Source organism: Sparus aurata, chromosome 15 (assembly GCF_900880675.1).
Source record: "Sparus aurata chromosome 15, fSpaAur1.1, whole genome shotgun sequence".
Classification (NCBI taxonomy): Eukaryota; Metazoa; Chordata; class Actinopteri; order Spariformes; family Sparidae; genus Sparus; species Sparus aurata.
Genome location: NC_044201.1, coordinates 12,779,327 through 12,796,236, shown reverse-complemented (window position 1 = coordinate 12,796,236; position 16,910 = coordinate 12,779,327). Strand labels below are relative to the sequence as shown.

The 16,910-nt window shown below is 39.4% G+C and overlaps 1 protein-coding gene across 5 annotated transcripts in view; it reads left to right on the top strand.

Moving 5' to 3' along the window:
* Positions 1-2,583: 2,583 nt before the first annotated feature.
* macrod2 (mono-ADP ribosylhydrolase 2) overlaps positions 2,584-16,910 on the top strand; it is a 432,655-nt gene continuing 418,328 nt past the window's right edge. For 4 of the 5 annotated variants that reach the window (XM_030442624.1, XM_030442623.1, XM_030442621.1 and 1 more), the window contains exons 1-3: positions 2,584-2,806; positions 7,745-7,846; positions 9,472-9,585. In XM_030442624.1, coding sequence (XP_030298484.1) covers positions 2,770-2,806; positions 7,745-7,846; positions 9,472-9,585 — 253 coding nt within the window. In that variant the 5' untranslated portion in view covers positions 2,584-2,769. The remainder of the gene's footprint in view (positions 2,807-7,744; positions 7,847-9,471; positions 9,586-16,910) is intronic. The other variant, XM_030442620.1, reaches the window with a different exon arrangement.

Sequence of the window (16,910 nt, the reverse complement as noted above, 5' to 3'; positions counted from 1 at the left end):
TCACAAGGTCAAGGAAAAATGTGAGGGAGCAATCATGGACTTTGGATAAAGACACCTGTGGTGCTAAAATAGCTAAACTAAAAAGCTTGCCAGTCAAAAATATTCAGACTATGGACTATGGATATGTAGGAGCTTTAATAGCATAACCAACCTATGCTATAATTGATTGTATTTGAGTATAGTGTAAGTAATATATTACTTAGTGTAAACAGAAATGCTTTCTGATGAAAATATATAATGCATTTTTTGAACATCAGAATAAAAGGTCAGACGTCAGGGCCACATGCTTTGGACTTATCACGAAGAACACTCATTGACAGAGATGTTTTGAAGTTTTTGGAGTCCTCTGGTCAAAGTTCAGTCTCCAAAATGTGCAATTAAATAATAAAAGAAGGATATTAGGTTTATTTACTACATGCCTCGGTGTAATATCCACTCTTTGTGAGGTTGCTTAGCATTGCAAAGCTCCTTTAAGACTTGACTCAGTTTCTTTATAAAATACACTGTTGCGTTTAATGTTACAAGATTGACATCTAGTGGTGTGCTTTGAGTAGTACAGAGGGAAACTGCATCTGCCACTTCATTCCTATATTATCTATGTTTAAATATTGAGTAAAGGAGGATACTTTAAATTGCTATTTTCATTAGCTCTGGCGAGAGAAATTCTGTGGATGTCCCACTGTGGTTGAGAAATAGAACAGACACAGATACGATATTTTAATATTTTGCAAATCCATATTAGGAAACTAATTAAGATATTACAAGGACAAATCATGGGATTCTGTGCCAGATGTGTGAGATGATTACTTTGTCTTAATTTCCTAAAAAGGGCAGCAGCTCAATAAGATAAAGATCTTTAATTTGACTGTAATATGAGACATCTGGTGAACACTGAGAGAATATGCCGCATCGTTCCTGGGAAACGTAAATCCTCTGCTCTTATTAATAGGAGTTTTAAGATATAATATGCCCAGATGGAGAAGGAACATAGCTTCTATTCTGACAGTTTTCCGAGAATGCTATTAATGTATTTATGGAAATGTTAAAGCTGTAAAGGCTGAACTACTGACATGTAAACTGTATGTATTTTATGAAAAATATAAATAAAAAAAATAAATCTGGATCTGGATCAGAGTACAGCTTGAATGAGAGATATTTTCCACTCTTGTATAATGTCATTGGTTTCAGGAGCAGATGGGTCTGGACCGGAGCAGAGCTAACACAACAGATGACAGACGGTGGGCCCTGGAACCAGCCTCTTGCATATGACAGCCTGCATACTGGTCTGATCTGGTCTATCCTGAGATACTGTCCTCTCCCTATGCACAAGGGCAGGTAACTGTACTTATGTGTCCATTTGCTTGTTTAGTGACAATTATTAAAGTCACACAGTCTTGTCATAAACAACTGGTTAAAAGAAAATCATAAAAAATAGTTGTCATGTTGCTAAGATGTGGATATTACACAATAATAGGGTGGGGTCACAGCAAGGCATGTTGAGACATAGCCTAAGTGTCTTTAGCTTTTATGATCAGTCAAAAAATGCTGCATACGGTCAACAACTAGTAACTTAGTAACTCTTGGATACAAAGGTGATTTCAAATCCATGGCCACAATATTTCTTTGGTCCATTTTGTCATACAATTTTCGAAATAGCACATTATATACATATATTTTCATTTCACTTTCTTTCTTAACTTTCAAGAAACAAGTATGAATGATACAATACTATATAACGATATACAATTCAAAATACATTCAAAAGATGGAAAGAAACTAAATAAAATAGATGAGAATAAAATAAGTGACAATACAATAAAAAATAATTAAAAATACAAATACAAAGGTTTTCTCTAACAACCAGTCATCACCAGTTTCCAACTTTCCTACAATCGTACAGTCAACATAAAGCGAGGCACGTTAGGTTTCCCGGAGCATGCTGACCAAATGAACTTTCACTTTCATTTCACATAAAATTTCAGCTTCATCCACGATGGTGCTACTGTCCATTTTTCCTGTAACTATCATAAAAGAAAATGCTCTTTCCCATATTATGTTATTTTGGATGGCAACATCATAAGAAAAGCTTTGGTTAAATATTGTTGATGAATGATATAGCACATTTTAATGATAGTAATAGTCAAAAGAACGAGATTAAAGTAGCTGATTAAGAAGTAATGTCATTTTGGACTTCAGAAGAAATATAGTCCGTTACCATTACATATCATATCACTGTATGTATCTGCATCTTACACTTTTATCTGCAATGAGATCAGAGTCTTAACCACTGCCGTTTATTGTTGAAAAATAAACCTATAAAGAAGTGTTTATTTTATGTATTTTATTTTTTACAAGAAGACTGTTTCCTCGGCAAGTTTACTTGCAGAGACTAAAAGTAGTCCCTTCTCTCTGCCGTTTGCATCCCAATAGTCCGAGTCACCTCACACGCCAGGAGGCTGACCCTCCGGAAACAACCTACCCTGCCGCCCCAGTGTCTGATTGACGCGTGAATCAGACCAATCACACGCCCACTTCCCCGTTCTCGCCAGCCAATCACTTGGCCAGAACTAGTACACATAATTTACGGCGCAATCACGGTCGGTTGAGCCCTCAGAGGTCCATAGAAATTTGACAGCTTCACAGGTGAGACAACCGTCCAGAGGCTGTTTCACTTTACATTTCAGTTTTTTTCCCGGAGCACCATTCACTGTGAGCCTGGGGTTGCCACAGTCAAAAAACAACCATTCGAAGTCAAATCATTCCGGCAGCATGAGCAAAAAGAAAAAGGACTGGAAGACTGAAAAAGGTAAGGCTTGTTTTGGGGGGGAATGAGGCTATCATCATCTCCATGGCAGACAGCATGAAATTCTCACCATGCCACAAGATTGACAGCCACTTCCATTATCTCCTCCGTATTCCGCTGACTCTACCTCATCCAGACAGCTCGGTTAACCCACACGGTGACTGTACACATGTTAAGATGATGTTGCGCCTCTGTTTGGCTGCCGTAATGCATGCTTGACATTCGCAGCAGTACTGTTCATATGGAGCCTCTTGACAGCTTATTAGCTTAAATTTGAGCGTCTCACTGATTTCTCCCGAGTCCTTATTTACATGCCGGAGTACTCGTCTTTAGCATGTCTCACCTTCCACCTGTGCGATACACAAACAGGAGCTCATTGAGTTGCAAACCATCCTCCACTGCAACTATCATATCCCTGTAGCCAAGTAGCACTCGTAGTAAAACAAAGGAACGGGGAGTCCGCCACTTTAAAAAACATGCTAATTCATAGTTTATTTGTGCGAGGGATAGAGAGGGACGTGCTCTGTTCCCGACGCGGCGAAAGGTGCGTTTAATGCTAGCTAGAAAACTTGTCTATGTGACTCCAAGTGCTTTCAGTTTTCCGAGATAACGGGATAGACCTGTTGTGCAGCAACATGAGGAGGCATGCTAGCTCTGTCTACATCTACATGTTCCTCATCTTGGACATACAGCAGTTGGCACTTGTAATAGCAGGTGCAGCACAGGTGTTTTATCAGTCACATTCATTAGTGGTGGCTCCGTTCCGTTTATGCAACCACATCCATTTATGTCATGTTATGAGTGAGTGTTCACAGCACCAGAGCTTTGAAGCTTGAGACTAAGAAACACCAAATGGAATGCAGCCATCATCAATGATGTTGATTCCACTTGTGGTCGATCTGACATGTCAAAATGTCTGCTGTCATAAAGGTGTACGTTACAGCCTGCATATTTGGCTGCTCTTACCGATATATTGTACCGGTGTACTTGCTGGCTGAATGAAAACTCTTTTTTAAAAATAGTTTTAATGCAGTAAACACTTGCTTGGGGTAACTTTCCAGTAAGTTCAGTAAGTTTTGGTGCACCACTGTCATTTTAGACTGTACAGTTTATTGTGAAACTGTAAAATATCCCAACGCCGTTACATGCCTTTGTCACAGGTGCTTGATGACCACATTTGAGGGATCATTGCAAAACCTCATGGGTCTTCAATCGTGTGTATATCTGCCAGTATACAGACATTGGGGTTTTTGTTTTTCTAATTCAGGCCCCAAATATCGAGCAACGGTCGTGCTCTAGTGTATGTTGTTCCACTTCTGGTTTAATAAGTTAGTAACAGAAGCAAAGCTGTATGTGGTCTAACTTTGCTCTTCATCATATCACATTAGCCGAAGTGGACTCCCTGTTCCCTGAGTTCTGTTCTGAAGGGATGTGGCCTTAGTAAATGAACTGAAACAAAGATTTATTCAGTCACATCACTGTTGATATAGTTTGGCGGTTTATTCATTTGAATTTTACGGTGATTAGTTGCTCTCCTGAAACACTGCAGTTCAGCCGGTGTCGTGAGTCGAGCCCCGCTGACTCACGACTAATTTTTTGGAGTGCATGGCAAAATTCTTTATAATGGTTATTAAAATTCTCTGAGCAAAGGTAATAATTAATCTTAGCTGGCCGTCTCCAGTTGGAGCAGGTAGCAGCACGGAATGAACATCAAAGTGAATCAGATTTCATACACCCCTCTTGCTCAAATTGCTTTAATAGGAGATCAAGGTGAGTCAAAATGTGAAAGAAAATTCTGAAACTTAAAGAGTTTAATTTGACTATTTTTTAAATAGTATTTTGTCCAAGGGCTAGTCTGTATTGGCTGGGTATTTGGAATATGTTGAACCAACAAATATGAATTATGTTAAGTTATGTTCGCTCCTGCTTCCATATTCTACCAGGATAGGTGGAGAGCTTTCTTAAATCAAAAAGACATGTATAAGGAAACATGAAATAGGAATATAAAAGTATTAAAGGACAACCCAAACTGTGATGTTATGTGACATCAGTCACTTCTCCTTTTGTTTTGTTCTCACTGGAATTTGGTTCAGGGATGTCTGCGGCATTACAGTGACTGGCCTTTCAATGCAGAACTTGTCAAGTACAGGAAAATCGTTGGACTAAGCATCACTGATGCTGTGACTCCAGCAATACAATCTTGTCGACACTCACATTTAATAAAGACCATTTCAAGCCTATTGTCTTCTCTCGACATCTAAACTAAACTTTGGGATTCTTTAAAAGTTCTGCAGAACAACGTAGCGCTTCAGTGTAGTACAGAGAGCTTTGCTGTGTTCAACCTCAGAACAGCCTTTTTATTCATTCATGTAGAATAAAAGCAGCCTTGGGAATGACAGGAATGTACAAGAGGGAGAGAAAATTCATGAGGGATACGACAGTGCAGAAATACCTTTAATAAAAGCCTGACCTACTGTGGTATGTTGCCAAAAGACGACTTGTATTTCTTACCAAAATAAAGCCAGCCACACTGTCTCAGTATTTGAGGCTTTAATTTCTATGAGAGGCAAGTCTCAAAGTTTCAAGAAATGGTACAGTATTCCTATAATGTAGGGTATTGTTATATGCTTGGCTTCAAAGCTTGGACCTCAACATATTGTTCTAAAAAGAGCCTAATGTTGTAATTTGATATTATGCTTTTGTGTAATGTCATATCCCATTTATTTTGCCTTGTGTTTTACAGAGAGGTTTTGATGACCAAAAGTCCATACTCTGTATACTGGGGTATTAATATGACGAATACTTCACAGTAAGGCACATAATTAGGATGAAGCTTGTTTTGCAGAACAGCCCCAAGTAACATTTTGAAGTTGAGGCTTTTTTGCAGTCAGTGGAGACGAACATGAGGACACAAGCTGTGAGGACACAGCGGCACAAAGGTTAAGCAGCAGCTGTGCAACGTAATGGTGTCTGCCAATTATTGTTGGAGTTTGTTGGTAAACCAAACAAATGAATCATGAAAAGCACTCCCACTTTCTTGCACATAGTTTAGATTACTAATAGGAGCTTAAAAGTCAGGAGTTACATGTTTTTAAATAAGTTCTTTGGAGTACAGAAGTTGCATTACAGAGTATTGGCTGGTGTTTTTCCAATCATCAGCATCTGTGTTTTTTTTACATCTATTTGCTGATGAAATAAATGCATATAAAAATGTGCTGCTCTAGTAGTTATCAAATGAAAGTATGGGAGGATATTTAAAGCAGCAGAAGATGGAAAAACCTAAGAAAAGTACGTCAGTTGTACTTGAGGAAATTGCACTTCTTTACTTTCTGTCATTGGTTACTGTAAATTTTGCAGTTTTTTGTTTTTTGCCATATTGTGTCCAATTATTGGTTATCACTTTCCTTGATATTGGTGATGGCGCACGTGATGGCAAGGTCCTGGTGACACCTTTTGTAGCTGGAAGTTTTTGCTGGGTGTGGACCGATTTTGTCAAAGTGATAGTGGCACAACTGTGCAAGACACAGGCTTAGAAGTTTATAGGTGTGCAGCTGAAATCAAAATAAAGTTCCCTCTTTAGGATGAGTGTTGTTTGACAGAGGGTGCTGTAACTAGGAACATGGATATTTGGAAGCCATTTGCTCACAACTTTACTTACAAATATGCTGATAGGTGTTGCAGCTGGTGTGGTCAAAGGTCAAGGTCATTGTGATATCATAAAGCACATTTTTCAGCAATTTTTATGTTTTTTTTATGTTTTTATGTTATGTTACTACAAAACAATACATAAATGTCTAGAAAGATAAAATGATAAAGTGATGGCATTTCATGTTCAAAAGGTCAAAAGTCTGCTTCACTTTGACATTATAATCTGCCAAAAATGTTCACTGTATAATTCTGGTTTCTTTTTGCCATAGGCTTTAGTTGTTTTTTTTGTATCAAAGTTTACATTTCTTGCATCATGACAACATTGGATTACACGATTGGCAAACTTTTAATAATAAAGTCATATAAGACGTGCTGAGCAGTAAAGAGCCGCAGCAAACAGGATAAAAAGTTCAGTCCTATAAATCTGAGGCAATAGGGTCAGATAGTGTAGGGGTTCTTTGCTGAGAGCCATGGAGACACAAGAGTATGCACATTTCATTCACTCAAGCCGGTTTCATTAATTCACGCACTCACAAGCAGAGAAGAGGGACTAATGAGCAAAATCAACTGGCGGTGAGATGACTGATTGGAGTGAGACCCTGCATTGTTTTGGGTCTCCATGGCAAACGGCTGAGAACCACTGGTGGAATAAGTGGGGAAGACTGCCATTCAATTACAGTACTTGTGTTCCATGTCAAACAGCAACCCAACTGAAGCGTGTGAGCACAACTTGGAATCTATCAGTTCCAGGGGTGCTCTGTTATCTCTGATCCTGCACTTTGACCCTCCAAGGTAGGAGAGGATTTGAATGCATGAAGCAGGATCACATTATTAAAGATCACAGCATTAAGAAACACATTTCATAATGTTTAGAGAACCAGGGAGGTGGGGAGGAGAGAAGAGCAGGACGCGACTGATAATGATAATGATGATGATGATGATGGCAGTATCAGCTGAGCGATGAAGGAGGAGTCTAGATATAGACCAAACCTCAATCGAGGCAAGACTTGCTACTGCTGCTGAGAACTGTGGGTGGTGGTCAGTATAAGTAAAGAAAGGGCGCTGAGAGACGGTTTGGTGCAAGATCAGGAGAAAGAAAAAAATAAATAAATTTTAGTGGGGATTGAAGTGAAATGTTTGTGGCTGGAAATTCACTGGAAATGAATGTTACACTTGTTATTACCTGGTCTGTGCCAGTCCCAAGTTTATTTCCCTCTTTTTTTTAATCTCAGTTATTCTTCAATGCGATTAGCCTTATTCACTCTAAAAATTTATTGTTTCTTCCTTCCACAGATAGACTGCTCCGTCTAGATCGGGAGGAGAGACGCAAGGAGTATCGTCGTCAAGACTTTATACCTCTGGACAAGATTCCAACCTGGAGAGAGGATAATCAATGTAAGAGAGACAGCTCATTCTTTCAGATGCCCAGTGTCTTTTTAGTGTGGTATGGCTGATAAACTGGCACATCATAGCAGTATTTATGCCCTCCAGTTGAAAAATAGTTTTTCAATAATTCTAGTGTCTACACAAGTTTAATGTTTTAACTTGGATATATTGTTTGCATTTATCCACACTCTTATAAGAGTGTGGCAATGTAGAGAGAGCATGATAGTTCTGCTTATATGTAATACATGTATTTGTCAGTGTGATGGTGCTTACATGATGTGTGTTCCTAAAGTTGCAATGAGGTTATCATGTACCTTATCCAAGATTAATCAAAAACAATAAAAACAAAACTTAACAAATGGTTGGTGATGGTAAGCCTGACAGTTTAATATATTTATAAAAGGTTTATATGATTTCTCAGGATGTAATGCCTTATTTCAAAATGGAAAAGACACAAACCACAACCATATAAGTAGCAACACAGATTCAATATAGGCAGCCAACAGTAACAGAGCTTTTGAAAAGTCAAACTGTCACAATCTTAAGAAGACTCAAGACTTGTACATTAAATTAGCTTGGGAAAAGTTAGTGTTGAAAGTATGCAACTGTATTCTTAAATGTATTTTTTAGTCTAAATCAAGTAAAGCTACAAGCTACTACGAGTAGGCTGTTTAATTATTTTTGCAATACCCACCTAAAGAGCAACCGTAACATTATGGTTGGCGCCATTGCAGTGTTACAGGTCTGTTCTTGAAAGCAGTGGGTAAATCGTATTTGAACTAGTAGAAGCATGTTTTTGGCATCAGATTCCTCAGGAGGTTTTGCACATCTCTGCCTTTTAAATAACATGTTTGAATTAGAATCAGGAACATCATTTACATCTAACATGAAAAGGTAACACTAAAGCTACTAATAAGACGGCATTATTGAAACCCCAACATAAAGTTATAAGTGAAGGTGGCTTATCTGTGCATGTGGGTCATGTATAAAAAAGAATGAGACAATTCGATGTTTGCAAATAAGGAGCTCACAAGAGCTTTAAAACATAAAGTAGTTTATTTATGGTTGAAGCGGTTTGACACTAATATGAGGGCAAAACCGACAATTGATATTCAGTAAAGTGAGGTATAATGTCAACTTCTTTAGAAGTACTTGGCTAATGTATTTCCTTAAGAACCTAAATCAAACAAAACTGCTGATGAGGTAGACATGTGTGTATATTCCCCACATAGTCATGGCTAAACTTGTCTGGCTAGTTATACCTTGAACGTACTAGTTCCTAAGAATGTTTACCATGCATTACATCATACATTCAGTTTTTTAGTAAGAATTAAGGAAGATGTACAAAGCATTAGTTAAGGGTGTCAAAGATATGCTATATAGCAATCCTAGAATAGATACTTGATAGATCAGTACAGTGTTTCTTGTATTTTGAATAGTTGTAGTGCTGTATAGGACACTGGGACAATGGATACATTGATTCTTGAAGTCTTTATCTCAATATTCATCAACTCATTTAATTGAAGAGTGTGTCTTTTTCAAGAACATTTGAAAACCTTTAATGAACTTGCTCTGTGTCTACTTAAATAAATAATGTGTGTATCTTATTAGTAACTTTTCTTTATTGATTTCAGCCAATGAGAAGGAAGAAGGGAAGGAGCTGACAGGTGGAGGAGGGCTGACTGATAAAGTATCTCTCTACAAAGGAGATATTACTGTCTTGGAGGTGGATGCCATAGTCAACGCTGGTAAGAATCTCCCCTTGGACCTTGGAAAGCTTTTGGATGGCGCTGACTGCTTGAAGGCAGCTCAGCTTTTAAATTGTCCTTGGCTGCCCTCTGCTGTTGAGATTCAGAAAGTACTGCTTCTTGGGGTATTGCACAATTGATGGGTGTGATTGAGACAAATGTGATCCGCTTTTCACTACAGCCTGAAATGAAGCGACTATTTAGATTATGTCCTAGCCTTTCTTTTGTTTGTAATTCCACCTTTTTCTCTTTCTCTCCTTCTCCTGCCTTGTGTCAGTAAAACGCAAAGTTAACGATGGAATTAACTTGAATTGGTTGACAGGCATTTTTATCCATTTTGTCTTCAGTGTGACATCTTTTTCTTGTAATGATTGACTTATATTCAGTGCTGGTGCTGAGCGATTGGTGAAGAGTCAGTTTACTAAGTACAAGAGAATATAGAATTACAGAGGATAAACAGGCATAGATTTGCGCTGCTGTTATGTAATTTTCTGCAGTCACAACCTACACACATAGTCAGAAGTGTTAAGTCTTTACCTGTTGCTTCTGCAGCTGATGCTCTGGATCATTCTGTTGCTGTAGAGGTGAAAGTCCCACACCATAGCTGTATAGCAGCAGCAAACCACATACTGTGTATGGAGTTTTATAACTTTTCTGTCTTTATGTAGTATTTCCATACACATACATGCACACTACAGTCTACCAATCAGTGTGCATCTTTTGTGAAATGAATTCTCTGTAATTTATGCAAGATTAATAGATGTGAAAAACGGACTGCTCTGTTGGATAGTGCTAATGGATTTAATCTGTTATGTTAATACTCATCCTGTTGAGGATATGGTGACATGACATTTTGAATCATCGTCAGCATCATGTAAAAGACAAGATGCACTTCATCAGACACCTGAAACACACCTAAATGTCATGGCAGTTGTTTTGCTGCATCAACATTTTGACCTTTACAAATGTAACACTTGTAGTGGCTATTAGACATTATACACGTTTTTTGTTTGCACAGAGTTTTGTGATAACTGCTATATGTCAGAATTGCATTGTTGTAAGATGTTTATATGTAGTTTTAGTTAGATAGAGATTAAATTAGGATTTGTGTTTTGATTTATGGTACATAATGGTGTTATATTATGTAATCCATGAAACCTTAAGTTAACAGTAAATATCTTGATCAAATCAAGGTGAGGGCAGAGGAATAGGTGAGTAGTGTGGTTATATTAAGTGACTTGAGAAAAGGGCATGTGAGTTAGAATTCAGTAGGGAATATTGCATATCGAATATTGAATACTATTGTAGCAAAGGCAGACAGTTCAGTTCAGCAGTTAATACTGCCAGACGTCCTGGCTCTGACTGAGCTACATGTTGGCTAGGAGGCAATTCATTCTGTTTAGCAGGCTGTCAGAGGGTCTGGAAGGTTGAAGAAATTGCTGCGGCCTTTTATAAATTTCAGATGGTCTCAGCAGTTGTCCCACTGCTTCTCTAATCACTGCGGTACCAGTAGTCTTGGTCCTGGTGGTTGAAGTGATAGTGGTGGACTGTTGTCCAGCTGTGCTCAACAGCAGCAGTATGCTGTGAATGTTAATGTGAATAGAATACTCCAGGACATTTTTTAAAATTGCTTTATCACTGGTAACAATAGACTTTCATTTTACAGTAGATGCCATTGTGTGATATCAGTGCTGTTTGCAAATGATGTATTAGCTGAATAGGCTACTCTGACATGCCCTGGAAATGGTGGCTCTTGTCCAAACTTTGCTGAGTAACACAGTTCTGAGCTTGTGAACTGCGGATGTTGGGCAATGCACATTGATAAGATCTTTGGAGAGTTTGTTCAACTTATTGCCTTTAATCTATTCAGTGCTTCCACTCTCTAGCCTGCAGTATTTCCATTTTCTTGTGCTGTTTTTCATTTAGAGTTGGCACCAGTAGACTGCTGTCCATGAAGTGTGGGACTTTTTGAGCACTATGAAAGTATTAGTCTGAAGGTTAATAAATGAGAATGTATTTTTCTCACAGGCGTGAGTGCAGAGAAATTAGTTGTGTAGATTGCGGTTAAATGTGCAGATTAGTGTTTATAATATCTGGAAACATGAAGGAAGAGTACTGTTTGTTCCCTTTGGTGTGTTCAGTGGACATGAACTGAAATACAACCACAGGAGCAGGTTGTCCTTGCAATTCTGTGCTATTCTACGTACCTGCACGATCCATGACTGTTCCTGCAGTTGACCTAGACCAGTCAGTATTCTGATATGATATTGATACTGTAATGTGAGATGCAAAATTGAAAAGTTTGTCATTATATATTATAACACAGCTTAAGGTCAGAGCTTATGTGCTTATTGCATCTTGTGGTTGCTTAGCAATAGTTTCTGAGGGCATGCACAGCCAACTTTACTTGCAAATTGAGGCAGGATACGGCAGCCTTGTGCGTACCCAAACACGTTGTTGAAAGGAAGCATATCTTCAACCTAACTGTTGATCTCTTATCTATTGTTTTCTAAAGGCAATAGCTGTAGCTCATGGAAATGAAGAGCGACTCCAAAATGTTAACTTTTCACAAGCTTCCTAAACCTGCAGTGTTTGTAGCTTGTTTGCAGCAGACGTGTGTTGTTTTAATTTCATCACATAACATTTTGAACGTATTTTATAAGCTAAGGCACAGAATTTGTGCAACACTGTTTTGTGGTGACAGCAGCAATATGTGGGTTGCAAAGGAGAAATGTCTGTAATTTCAGGGAACACAGACCAGCATGGTACTGCTGTTATGGTGGCTGCCTATAGCTTTTAGAGGGTGTCAAGTTGCTTTATGTCCTCCATTAAAGTTTAATTATTAGGCTCATTGAGTTTTTAATTCTTCTTTAATTCTGTTTGGCTGGAGGTTGGACAGGAGGTGCTCAAACTGTCACCTGGGTGGGAGCCTTGGGAAAGCGGGACAGGAGATGCCCCAATGACAATCGGTTAACTGCAGGTGTATAGGGCAGCATGGCCAGATCATGACAAGGTGGACTGGGCTGCAGCATCCAGCCCCGGCAGATGGCCCAACTCCGCTTTCTCTTCAGAATGAGCTTGCATTGGCCTGTCTGCCACCAATCGCCACAAAATATTGTCAGAGCAATTCCCATGCTTCCTGTTACCCTCCCTTAACTGTTTTAAGGGAACAGAACGGGGAATAAAATGGATGAGACAGTAGTGGATGTCATTCTTTACTCTGAACACTGTTCAGATTGCATTTTAGCTGAAAACGGTGCAAACTGTTTTATCATGGGTACTGTTTCCCTGAGTGTGGAAAGCTTTCAGCCCAAATGTACAAATTAAATTTTTCTGTAGAAAGGTAAATTTTCCGGCAACTAAACATTCAGGCCTGTTTGTTATTACATTTTTAATTATATATGCAGTAAAAGGTACTTTTCTCCTTTTTATAAGGTCCTGCGAGAAAAAGCTTCCTTCTTCTTTCAGTGTCCAAGCCTGGGGTTTGTTACCTTTTTTTTTTTCATCCGTACACTCTCCCTACACTGTTTGACATGATGCTTGTGTAGGTGGTAAAAGAAGTTGGTGGTGTTTGATTCCATTGGACGTACCTAAACCACGTCCATTCAACAGAAGTAACCTCTCTTCTCGTCTTGACTGGTCTCAACTCCATGTCTATTTATGTGCAAACTTCCTGCCTGCTGCCTCGCCGTGATGAAGAACACAAAGCATTGTACAGCCGTCAGTAAATACTTATACTTAGTAAAGAGTGTGACTGGAAACACAATGCTTGATATAAAACGATATGCTTTTTTTTGTAATGTTACAAGATATATCAACATATCACACAGCCCTAACAGATACTGAGGACTTTCATTGATCTCTGAGTAGCCTGCGTCTTTGGCATATATCTTTGGATGGGTATCGGACAATGATGGAAAAAGGAGACTATCACAGTTAATCAAGGCATCTTTCATAGAAAATTGCAGGGTTCAGTAAAAGTTGAAAGGACGTTCAAACTGGATTTTAAATTTAATGCATATCATTACTGTTACTTTTACATGACAAACACAAGATAATGTCTTCCATTTTTCTCCTTGTCTTTGTGCATGGAGTTCACGTGAGTGTCACCATTCCTCTCGGACCAAAATGAGGGCGTAAAGATAGCGTTGTGAAGTGGAGAGGACTTCTCTTATCATGATGACTGTGGTAATTATGCACAGGGGTTGACTCCTAATCCATTACCCGCTGTAAACCTTTCCCATCTTTCTGTATTAGATCATTTTTTACAGGAGCCAATTTAGAGTGCACAGAGAATCTGGTTATGAATGCTATAAAGAACCTGAAGGGGCTGAGATGAGTGCAAGAAAGGCAATTGGTATTCAGTTGTATGGAGCTGCTCACACTGCAGTCATCACAGGTTTGATGAGAGCGCTGACCCACAGAGGGCAGAATGCTACGATCCTGTGGAGATTGACTTTTATAAGTTTTTTGATATGCAGTCGATTCAGACATTGTTTGCTTGTGGGGTTGCTTGGCACACATTGTTTACCTTCATGGTCAGTTATGCATTATGTACAAGTGCAGAAGGCTACATGACCTGATCTACACTGAGCAGAATAAAACATTATTCTGGTCAGGTAACATGTAGAGGCACAACTATTTTTTATGTATCGTGGGGTAAAGTCAGTTGTGATGTACAGCTTAAATCCTGGCCAAATTATGAGTCAGTTGATGGACTCAAGCTTACCCATACGCCAAGTGAGAATTCAAGAAAACAAAATTCTAAATGACTAAATCTAAATCACACCTGCTATTGAGCTGAACTTTATTTCACATTGTGTTATTATCAGAAAAAAATGAAACAGGAACATGTCATGGATAATGTTATAAGGATATTTTAAGGGGACATTTCTGTAAAAACCTGAACTCTTTGAATCATCCAACAATATTCACGTATGGCTAAATCTTACAGATTGAAACAACTAAGCAAATATCAAAATAGTTGGCAATATAAGGTCCAGTCATTTTTCAAGCAAAACTACAAAGCAGAAGGCTTTTGCAGGCTTTGCATTTCTTGTTGAGCTCTTGGTACAAAGACAGACTCTAAACAGGTAGACTTTTGAATGTGACACTTCCCAGCTTAAAGGTTCTGTGTATGTCTCATTGTAGCATGTGACAACATATTCTCCTGTTCTCCTTCCTGAAAGCCCATACATTCTTGGCAAATGCGTTTGCTGTCCAAAATCCTGATTTTACTCAACTGTCTAAATGTTTGCCGTTACTGAATAGGGTGTCTCAACAATGCGCTCATGCAGCCAAGACGAATGGTGTCAAATTTGCAATTCACTTTCTATTTTTCCATTTCCCTTAATGATTGATAAAGCCTGTGGCTTTTGGTTTTGCCCCTACTGTTCAGGGCTCTTGTCATCGCAGACTCTCATTAGATTTTCTGTCAGGCCATGGATGTGCTGCACAACACACTCAGCCCCTGGAGAGTCTGGCTCGATGGGTTTATCCGTCTCTCTGCAGATTCACACCATGTGCCATAACCTCTCTGAGTGATGCAGCCATGCTTCCAGCAATATATCTACAATTCAGGGTCTCTCTTTCTCTCTCCATTGTCTTTTTCACTCTGCTGCCAGTTGCATATACATGCAAGTATACAACCACACCTCCACGAAGACATACACACAATACTTTAGAAACCATGGCAGAAGACTGGTAACTTCTTGGGCAAACTTGTGATTGTTGTACTGTCACACCAAGAATGAAAATCAATGCCCCGGCTGAGAGAACTTGCTGCTCTGTTGAACAGTGAAATGACTCTGGTGAGTGGGTTGCATTGGGTCCTGCGCTAAAAGGTCCAGTTAATCGTATAGGCTCTGAGAGAGATACAGCACAAGGACAGGGTTTTCCCTGCCATCAGGGTCTAAATGTGAACTGAGGTGACAAACCAGCTGGCGAGCTTCCCCTCCTTCTGATTTCAGCTCTATTTCTCTCCTCCTGGTGTCCAGATTGTGAACAGCCTCGCAGCCGGCCTCAGTGTTTGGTCAACAACAACGTTGTTTACCTAATCTCTGTGGCCTACGAGGTGCCAACATTGCCAGATAGAAATAATTTTTCACGAGGTGTGGCTAATGGAAAGTAATCATGGGTATCTGTGCTGTCAGTGTGTATCCGGCCGGCACTTAGAGGAACGTCTCCCCCGTTGCTTGGACTGCTAATGGTGTATGACCGTATTGAGTGTTTGGGAGATGAGCCTCCCTTTCCTTCCCAGTCACAGTTTATGTGGCCCAGCCCACACCTTCTTCTCTCTCCTTAACGCAAACACTCACACTCGAAAACAAACAGCACGCACCCCACAAAGTGATGCTGAGGCCATGAAACTGACTCTGTGTCTTTTGAGACAGTTGCTAGCACTCACAAATAGGTCCGTCATTCAGGTCAGGTCCACACTTGTCCCCCTGTGGACAGAAAACTTAACTCATGATTGTCAAGGTCAGAAAGTTGCTGTTTGTATTCCTGTTTTTCTTTCTACCCCCTTCCTCTCGTCTCTGTTCAACTATCCGCCCCTCCCTGTCATGAAATAAACATTTCAAAACGCTCTGCCTTATGCTGCACACACCAGCTCCCATCCATCAGGCTTGTTAGTAATTGAGAGGGTATTCAGACAGGGCCATAGGGAGTCTGTTACTCTTTCTTTCTCCCACACAAGTGAGGTGAGGATATTTTGATGATAATGATAATAATAACTGTAGAAATCATGTATTGAACATGGGGGGGGGAACAAGTGGTAAAAAACCAATATATGCATTATTTCTGTAAGTGCAGAAACTTTTGCCACACAAATAGTTTAGTGGTGGTCATGGCAAAAGCTAAATCTTCTTGTAGAAAAACAAAAGAACTTGTGTGTTTTCTGAGACGATGCGTGACTCACGTCTTACCCCTACGCAGACAGTATGAGAAGGCCTGCCAGTGCTTGTGCGTGTGTGTGTGTGTCACGTAGATGTGCAATCAATGTGCGTTGCCCAACATCCGCAGTTCACAAGGCCAGAACTGTGTTACTCAGCAAAGTCTGGACAAGAGCCACTATTTCCAGGGCATGTCAGAGTAGCCTATTCAGCTAATACATCAGTTGCAACCAGTATTGATATAACACAATGGCATTTACTGTAAAATGAAAGCTTTGTTACTAGTGATAACATTTATTTTTTTAAATGTCATGGAGTATTCCATTCACTTTGATATTCACTGCATAATGCTGCTGTTGAGCACAGCTGGACAAAAGTCCTCCATTATCACTGCAACCACCAGAACCAAGACTACTGGTACCACTGTGTGTG